Here is a 10,142-nt window from a genome sequence, read left to right as displayed (position 1 = left end):
CAACCGCTGATGACATCATCGACGGGTGACGTAACTTCCGGTTCCGGCTGCCATTTTGTTTAGCTTGTTTAGCTTTAGCTAACGGGATGCTAACAAGGCAGGATATTTTGTGATTTAAAAAAAAGAATACATCACTCTGTTCATTTACACACCGAATGCACACATCAGCCTGAAAAAGAAATACGTTACCACGGTCCATGCTATTTCTTCCATTCCTATTTTTTCCCCTCTCCCTGAATGCCACCCCCGAGAACAGAACCCCACTCCTCGCCCCCAGGATGCAACGCCACTGCCCCTGACCACGAATAAGCACAGAGCTAAGGCCACCACGTTAATGAATGCAAAAGTATGTTAGCTAAATGGCTGAAGCAGTGTGTCTGCATACTAAGTAGTCCCAGCACATGTCGTGGAATACGTTACTGACCTCAGTGGCTCCCAAAAGCCACATTAAAATGTGGATGGGATTGCACTTTATTCTAAAAGGTTGCACCATGTTGCTTTGTTGGGCGATTCCAGCTTTAGTATGCTTCCCAGTATTTACAGGTGTTTATATATGAAGACATTATGTCATGTTAAAGCGGTCGTAGATAAAGGTCCATGTGAGACAAATTACACTGGAAAGATCTTGCAGCGAAATGGCCTGAAGCTCAGCATGTCTGTCATTATATACAGTGCTTGTTCATTGCTAAGAGTTCCTAACAAGAATGCTAAGTCCCTGACATTTCCCCTGTCACCCGTGGCAACATGCTTCTTCATGAAAGGTGAATTCCTCAGGGTGTGCGGCCTGTCACTCTCCTCTTTCCTGCCCAGATGCTCAGAATAGAAAATACCTCTACCTCCTGCTGGACACATATCGCTGCTCCCACATGGCTTAGGCAGATGGAAAAGGTAGCTGAAAGCAGCACTGTTGATCGAAACCTGCATTTCATTCAATCTTGCAGGTGCGTTCTGTTAATTGGTTGGAGGATGTTGACAGACATGATCCTCAATCCACAATGGACATGAACTCAAAATATAACATATATCATCATAAGTGACATATACCAGGGATGCTTCGATAGATCGGCCACCGATTCCGTAAAAAATTGCATGATCAGCATATGGTGATAAATGCCTTTCAGCAGCGATCACCTGTGTCTAGCACTATTGCAAGCCGCAGCGATCCTTTCATGCAGTGTACTGCCTTGCCCAAACGAACGTCCGATTTCAGTCCTGGATGATCGGTATCGGAATCGGCAGCATAAAACCCTGATCGGCGACTCCCTAACATACACTCTGCACTTTGTTCAGCAGTCATTGAACGCACCATAGTTGCTGTGAGACAAGTGAAACTTCTCTGACACATTCTCTGAATCTTCTGACTCAAAACATAACAAGGGAGTGTGTAAGCTGCTACTTTTTTCTTAAACTTTGAACCTTTGGGTTTATACAACAGTGCGGCTAATTTATGGCTAAATTCTAATCTTGTGCTCTCTCCTTTACTTCAGAACTATTACTAATTGTTTAAATGCTGCGCCGCTTGCAAGTCAGTGAGGAAACGGTAGCTCTTTCTTTGGGAGGTGTCAATCATGCCAAATGATAACGAGCTCGTCAACCCATTGCAAATTGCAGGAGGTCAGTATACTGTATATGACAGTATAACAATGTAACAGTCCGACTCATCTTACAAATAAAGCTGAACTCATCACACAGCAGCTTAACACTCAAAAGGTATACCTGATAAATATACAAACATGTACCAATATGAGTTTAAATGGAAAAAAAATAACTCTTCAAATTTCCTATAATGCATTGCATCTGAGCAATGCATTCATTGGGGCGCTGCAATGGCATCAGCCTCCCTCTAGGCTCTGGCCTCCTCTGGCTCCCTCTGGTGGACAGAGACAGTATTGCAGGCAGATCCAACATTTTCTGTGCTGCTTGTCCTCCAATGAATTGCTTTGCTCAAACTAAATGCATTATGGGAAACTTTAAAATGTTTTTTTTTCCCATTTCAAACTCATATTGGTTTTCCACCAGCACTTATTTTATTGTTTTAATTTTTCACAGGAATTTTGACACTGTAAATAGGACAGACACAATTTTAAAGCCCGTCACTTATATTGAAAGTCCTCCCTGCCTCTCACGCCCCGACCCGACAGGTCACCGCACTTCCCAAGGGGGGCATGCCCCACTAGTTGAGAAGCACTGGTTTAATGTGACTGTGTGTCTGGTCCAGCAAAAGAACTTCTTACCAGAAGTGGTATTGACAAATACTAAAGGGTATTTCATTGCTCTGACTGTTGCCGTCAGGTGCATGTGGGAATTTTGAAATTCACGACCATATTCTTATAAGCGCACGATAAGAGATCAACTTTTTTTGTTGCATCATCTTATTTAAGATGATTGAGTAACGGAGCGATGTTTTTCTACGGTGCCCATGAGCACAACCACACACACACACACATTGCTTAACAGTTGCCATGACAACATTTAATACCCCTTCTTTCCAAAACACATTGCAGACTTTCTAAAAATAATGTCTTTTCTTGCAGACAACAGCCTTCAGAGCAAGCCCTTGCGCACTACAAGGTAGCACTGTAGCACTGTAGCGCTATAGTGACACACTATAAATCGACACAAGGCCAGTTGATATTTATTCATTGTATTTACAGCACTTGTTCTCTGAAGCATTGTTAGGTGACCTGATAGAGGCTGGGGTCAGTGTCTCCATTTGTCTCCAGCCCAGTGGCTAGACGAGTGCATGTTGTTGTGAAGCAACAGACACACTGTAGAGGAGACGCTCATGTGTTGGGATAGTGTTGGCAGTGTGCACGGAGAGACAAATTAAGGCCATGTCAGCCACTGATCCAACAGCAGAACAGACAGCCTGCTCATGGAGGATGACTTATGCATGCACAAACTGATAATTAAGCCCACAGGAATACATTGCATGAATTTGTAAATTCTTGGCAAATCTCATTCTGTAACCTCCTGTGATGTGATATTGTGCAGTTGCATGAGTAAGTGGGCTTATGTGCCTGAATTCGCCCTCATCTCTGCAGCTCAGGGAGATGAGACATTCGGCGCATGGATCTTACATAACACCAGGGGATGGACTGGAAAAGATATCGGGCATTGTGTGACTGATTTCCAATGGCCACAATTATGTTGTAACCATCTGCAACAAACAATGTGACAACACACTGACCCGGATTAGCTGTAAAATGTCAACAGGAAATCACTTTATTTACTGTATGTACATACACACACACACATACAGGTTATTAAACTGTAGCATGGAATCCAGTTTACAAAGAGTGCTTGCTTGCATTATTAACTCTAATAATGTGCATTTTTGGTCAACGGATAACTAGGTGAAGTCATCACTGGTCGGTAGCAGCTGATAATAAAGATGAGGTAGACAGTGACACACCCAATATGCACACAACTGGATGTTACCAGGATTATACACCATGGGTCTGTGGCCCCTTGTAAAAAGATGATTGAAAAAAAGAGACAACCTGCATAGGGCAATGTACCAATGCTTTGGAACGAAATACTATAAATACACCACCTACACAGCCAGTTGAACAAACGGTACACCTGGAAAAACACAGATGATGCAGGGATTAAATACACTCCTGGATTTCTGCCTTCATAAAAATAATACTTTATCATTATGGCTTTAGTCTTCATTGGTGTCGAACTGTACTGCATCATGCTGAGAGGTGTCTCTAATATTTTGCTTGCCTTATTTAGCTACATTACAGTGGCAACATACAGCATAAGGGACACCTCCATGTATGGTGCAGTGCACTTCTATGCCACTGCAAATTGCAACCACAATAATAACAATATTGTATCAATTAAAACTGAGTATTACTGTCTTTGTAAAGACATGTTTAATACAGCTGTTGTATTGGATATCATTAGATTGGTCAAGTGTACCAAAAATTGTGGATTTTCTATTCTTCGCTTCAGATTGCACATTTACAACTTCTTGTAAATCAAGTGGATGTACTGTAAAACAACTCTCCTAATGTTACCATATATATTTATATTTCAGAATATAAAAATAATTTTTTAAAATGTAAACTTAGGATAAAGCATTAATAACCACATATCAGCAACTCGGATTTACAGTATGGTAAATACGTGGCATTGAAAATAAACTTAAGTATAGTAATCCATACATGTAAGACAGTGTCTGCAGACACTAGAAATAAAGTAGGAGGTCCAGTGTTAAAAACCCAAACAAATGCTTACCTCCGGTGGTTCATGTACAGGGGCAGTGTTCAACTCTCTAATCTTACATTTGTCGCAACGACAGCAATACTGAGATAAATGACAGTTACAGTGTAACAGTGTAACACCAAACATGAGTGTAAAAGTACATGTAAGTTCTCCACTATGGCATTTACCTGCACATAACAGTCTTATTTTTATAACAGTCAAATGAAGACTATTGAGATCACAGCCTCCACTGAGCGGAGAGTCACATACAGCGTAAAAGAAGGTGCACAAGGGCGCCATAACAGTCAGAGATTACTGTAGAAAGTTATCAGTGTATAACAGTTCTTGTCAGTAGCTATTGTTAGTGTGGGACTATTGGAAACATGTTGTCAGCCTTTCAGAAAACACATTTAGAGCTTGTTAACATACACGAAACACTGTAATGAGTAAAGTGGTTAAATCTTCCTCACAGAGAAACACATTGCTTTGTCCCTAAAACTTGTTTTGGTCACAGTTTGACTCAGAGCTGCCCGTTTGGCCCACACTAACCCGTCTCACTTTGAGACGCGTGTGCGGCCTCAATTCAATATTCAGTGTTTGTGCGACGCTTTTAATATACATCAAAAATGTCACTACGGTCAGAAGATATAACAAAAGGCATTACTGTATGTACAAGTTAACTTTGACGCTTTATGTTTTGCTCAGGTCCAAAAGAGGGTAGAGTTGACCCTGCTAGCTAAACATCCACAGCAAAGGAAAAACACTGTCAACCAATGGTGAAGTGTGACCACACCGTACAATCGCCTTTGCTATGTAACCCCACTAAAGTACAGCAAATGTACAGCAACGGAAAAAGCCACGATGCTGCAAGTTACATAACCTTGTTCCATGGCAACCACGATGAGTGAGACGACAGCAACAGCTAAGCGGCCCCAGCGACGACTCTTCAGTCAGCCTTGTCCTCGCCGTTCTTGGCCCACCCCTGGCTCATGGCGGCCACCACGATGCCGTACATGTTGAGCCATGCTTGACCCAGGGGCGCTGTGTAGGCTTGGCCCAAATTGCTCTGTAGCATGTAGAGGAGAGACTCCCCCACCACCTAAAACAAACATAAGTCAACATGCGGACACAGCAAAACTGTAATGTGTATTTGCTTGAATTAATCCTACAGCGAACGACTGTGGGTTGACCCCCACGGCTTGATGCTTCCTCCCCAGGTTGAGAAGAAAGTCCTCCAGGGAGTCAAGATCGTCCAGGTGACTGACGGCGGCATCAATCACAAGCATGACCTACGAGCATACGACCCATAAATGAAGAGGACAGGCATTTGACTGCATTTCCTTGATTGACCACAGAGAAAATGAACACAGTTTTGGGAGAATATTCGCCTGAATGTTCTGAACTCCTGTTTTCAGGCAAGACCTGATCGTGATTGATGAGAATAATGTTGCCTGGAGGTCTGCGTGGACCTAATTCATCTTACCCTAACTCAGAGGTTGCGAACCTATGGCTCGTGAGCCAGGTGTGGCTCTTTTGATGACTGCATCTGGCTCTTAGACATTTCTTAACATTGTCAAATTGATTTATTTTTGCTGACATTTTAAAGTAAAACATTACAGAAATCACAGTGTTGACAATAACTATAAAACTTTCTTATGCAATTTAATTCATCTATCCATTTTCTAGCACAATGTGGGTGGCCAGAGCCAATGCCAGCTGTCCTTCCCATATTTTCTGGGTTAGACACCAAAACTTGATTATTATTGGACAATGGTAGCCTACCTGGGTCACTGAGAGGTCAACAAGTAAACTTCCCTCCGTTAATCAAATAGTCAGCTAGCTAATTCTGCAAAGGAAACCCTTTTGATGAAGAAGATGGTGAAAAGAAAGCAAGATATGGAGTACCGTGCAAAACCGTGTAGCACCAAGTCACATTCATGGAAACAAGTATTTTCTTTATTATTGGTGGGCTTCAGTATAATAATGTTAAATGTAAAAAGAATACATTCAGAGACTTATTATATTTAAAAATCATTGGTCTTGCTTAAAAATGCACACATTTAGTTGTATTCAATCTTAAAAAATATGAAATACATTTTATAATATGTGGCTTTCATGGCTCTCTGAGCCAAAAAGGTTCCCGACTCCTGCCCTAACTAATGTCATGTTCTTCGTTGGCCACCAACTAGTTGAGAATGAATCAACAGCTCCCCTGCTGGTTGCAGCCAAGTACTGCACACCATTTTGCCTCAAAAACATTACTCAACAATCAGTTCTGCACAATTGGAAGAATTCTTTTTGTTCAGTTACCTAATTGATATGGCCATCCCTCCGTAAAAGACACTTTAATGTGTGTGAAGCTTACCTTGGTGACATGCTCCAGGAACTCTGGGCTGGAGAGGCAGTCTTGTGTAGTGCCACAATTTGTGTTGTAGTGGAAAAGAGTGAGGAGTGCTGGATCCAGCTCAAACAACCTAGCCGGGACACAAAGTACGCTGTTGTACAGGTGTGACACACGTTGAAAACTACAAACCAAACATCTACAAATCTCCCATGCATGTGTCGGATTTAGCAGCAGTAAATTATGGATTATTGCAGGCTGTCGCCAAGCAACGAGTCAAGCCGCCTCTTGTTCCGGTGTACGGAAAGATGTTGCTTGGGTTACAAACAAGTTGCTTACTTACTGTTGGATTCCACTTGATTGTTACCTGGAAAACATGATGATGCCATGTGGAACTTTGTTCTTGCCCAAGCTCTCCCAGCTGCTCCGTATTAGCTCCTTGTCCTTCCCTGACAGCTTCTCCATCCTCCTTTGAGGCTTGAAGTACTTCTAGAGGGGAAACACAGCTCCTCTACAGGACAAGGTGACTCAATTCTGGTGGAGCCATAACACTGGAGATCCTCAGAAGAAACTTCTGCACCTGCAAGACAAAGTGGAGCATCAAGTGATGGTTGCAGGGACATGGGGGTACCTGAGCAGGGATACACACACACACACATACCTTCCCAAAAGGTCAGTCTTAGCTCTGAACTTGTGCTGCAGCCAGGCTGAGGTGTATGCTTTGTGGGAGAGTGTGCGAGTGTGTTTGTGTGCGTGCGGGCGGCAGCTTTGCCTCAAACTCTTGTGCACTTGCTCTCTGGTTTCCCCCAACCCACGGTGCAGTCAAGAGAGACAAGTTGTGCCACGCTCTCATCTGTCACTGTGGCTGCTATCTCCCGCTCACTCGCTCTCTCTCCTCACTTCCCCGCTCTTGAGTGCTCTCTCTCCAGTTATTCATGCCACTGAAGGAGAAAAAAAGAGGGATATCTCTCCTTGCTGCTGCTTCTCCAGTCAGGCCGAGGGACACAGCTCCTCCTGCAGGTGAGCTCAGGAATGAAACGTAGTCATGCAGAACACAACTCATGACATTTGTTGAGATTTTATCTAGAAATATGTTCTTATAATTGTATGTATTTAACCTAGATTGAATTTTGCCCAATAAAAAGAGATCTGAACACGTGGGAATTATTATATACCTGTCAGGGAGGAATATGTTGCTCTCTTCTTATTTATTAGAATTCCTTACATGGAGCTTCCCCCTTTGATATTATCTAACAGTTTGGGAAGGGCTGGGTTTGTTTTCAGCCGGGCCCCAGCTAATCAGAGGTGCATCCCAGGGATGTGCTGTTCCCATGACAACCTGAGAGGATGTAGCCCTTGAAGCTTTGTCATGTGATGTCTGAAATCTCATGGTAACGGCTGTGATGTTTACAGTATTACATCGACAGGTACATTTTTTCCACAGTATTTGAACAATTTGATAATTATGGTGTTGTACTCATTCATTCATTTATTTTCTTTCCTGCTTGGAGCCTACCCCAGCTGACTTTGAGCGAGAGGCGGGGTACACCCTGAACTGGTCACCATGTCAACAGACAAACAGCCATTCACACCTACGGACAATTTAGAGCAGGGGTGGGCAAACTTTTTGACTCATGGGCCGCATTGAGTTAACAAAATTGGCCCAGGGGCCAAGCTATATATTTGATACAAGCACACTACTTGAACTTTATAATTCTAACAGTCAACCTGGAAATGTTTTTATCTGTAAAAAGTAATGACTTATTCAGTTCTTTTTTACTAAATAAGACACCTGCAATATGAACTATGAACGATAAAACATTGACTATTAAAGAGTATGCGGGTAGGTTAAGTTGTGTGTCACATATTTGTTGAATTGATTTGTTTGTTTGCCACCATGGGTGAGGTAGTTGTCTGGATCCCTGCATGTGAAAAGCTATTTAAACCACCAAAAGGTTATCTCAGATTGAGTGACTCCGTCTACTTGCAAGTCATGTTGCCAGGTTGTATGTTAAACGTTTAAAATACAGCGGGCCGGATTCAAATGCTTGGCGGGCCGGATGTGGCCCCCAGACCGTAGTTTGCCCATCCCTGATTCAGAGTCTGCAATTAACCCAAAATGCATGTTTTTAGAATGTGCCCGGAGCAAACCCACGTGCACGCGAGGAGAACATGCAATACCCATTGGAACCCTCGATCTCATGACTGTGAGGTCGGTATGCCGACCACTAGATCACTGTGTGGCACTGGTGCACATATGTTTTAAAAAACAAAAGATAAATTGGATACTACCTACATTCAAATACAAAATAATTCAACCTTCAGGCAGTTTTTCAATAACATTTAGCTCCGAAGTCACGTAAACTTCAGTTGCTTTCCGGAAAGACACACTCAGCCAAAAAGAGTAACCGCTCAGTGTCCGCATGATGGGCTTTTGATTATGATTGAATACATATTGAGACATTCTCATGTGGTTCTTACAAAAAAAGATCTGAAATTCCAAGCTGTCAGCTGTATAAGCAGAGCCTTCCAGTGGAAGCCAGTGTACAAGAGTACAGTAATTGATGTGGGTCTGTGGGCTCCCTGCAAAAACCACCGAGCTGGTCTGTGGGACTGGACAAGGATTTATTTAGGTGGCAGTGTGGCTCTCGTGACTCGGAACTTTAACCAAGCCATGTGAGATAGGCCCATGTGTCCTCATTGGGCTCCTTGTAATGCAGTGCATTATAGTGCATTGCGCAAGCGCAAGTACTGTAAATACTGTGCCTCACAACAAAAGTTGAATCCTGTTTATATGTGTGTGTGCACTGAAAAATCAAAAGATGCAGGGGGCCACTTGGATAGTTTTCAAGATTTTTTTACATTTTGTAATAAGGCTAAAAAAACACATATACAGCATACAAATACCGTATTTTCCGGACTATAAGTCGAACCCGACAAAAATGCACAATGACGAGGAAAAAAACATACACAAGTCGCACTGGACTATAAGTTTATTTATATTAATAATGTATTTTATAAAAATCAGAGACCAAGAACAGACATTTTATCTTGAAAAGCAAGTTATTATAATAACAATAAAATGGAGAACAACAGGCTAAATAGGCGTCTCTTAATGTAACATGAATAGGTGGTATGTTAACGTAACATATTAGGGTTATTCAGACATCTATACCCTAAACAACCCGCAAAGTCACCTATATTCATCGCTTTGGCGAATTACTTATGCGAGTCATTACTAGTATAAGACAACAAAATATCACCATCACATTGTCGACTGAAGTGAGTCATGTCAGTCGAAATATTCAGATATTATGTTGGCTAGTGGTCAAAGCTCACTTCTGATCACGTAACGTCATCGTTCTCATATTGCCTATACTGTATACATGGCAACACCAAGCTGCCGTTTTCAGATTTTCCCAGGGTGGAAGCAGTTTTAAAAAAATATCGTGAATATGAAATATTTTGCTGTTTTGACCTGAAAAATTTTTCCAAATTGATAGCCCCTCAGTTGTCTTCATAAGTTGATGTTTAAATTGTACATTTTCAGTGGTACAGGAGTGATAAGAGTAGCAGATACTGGCAC

The 10,142-nt window shown here is 42.1% G+C and overlaps 1 protein-coding gene across 1 annotated transcript; it reads right to left on the bottom strand.

Annotated features, from left to right (window-relative positions):
• Positions 1-2,856: 2,856 nt before the first annotated feature.
• Positions 2,857-7,471, bottom strand: ngb (neuroglobin). The gene is made up of 5 exons (XM_054797696.1): positions 7,218-7,471; positions 6,924-7,136; positions 6,581-6,689; positions 5,385-5,504; positions 2,857-5,314 (listed from the first exon to the last, which is right to left on the bottom strand). The coding sequence occupies exons 2-5, from the start codon at positions 7,019-7,021 to the stop codon at positions 5,162-5,164; spliced, it is 480 nt and encodes a 159-aa protein (XP_054653671.1). The 5' UTR covers positions 7,022-7,136; positions 7,218-7,471; the 3' UTR covers positions 2,857-5,161.
• Between the last annotated feature and the right edge of the window lie 2,671 nt (positions 7,472-10,142).

Source organism: Dunckerocampus dactyliophorus, chromosome 13 (assembly GCF_027744805.1).
Source record: "Dunckerocampus dactyliophorus isolate RoL2022-P2 chromosome 13, RoL_Ddac_1.1, whole genome shotgun sequence".
Taxonomy (NCBI): domain Eukaryota; kingdom Metazoa; phylum Chordata; class Actinopteri; order Syngnathiformes; family Syngnathidae; genus Dunckerocampus; species Dunckerocampus dactyliophorus.
The sequence above is the reverse complement of the archived record's forward strand: the minus strand, read 5'-3'. Positions and strand labels throughout refer to the sequence as shown.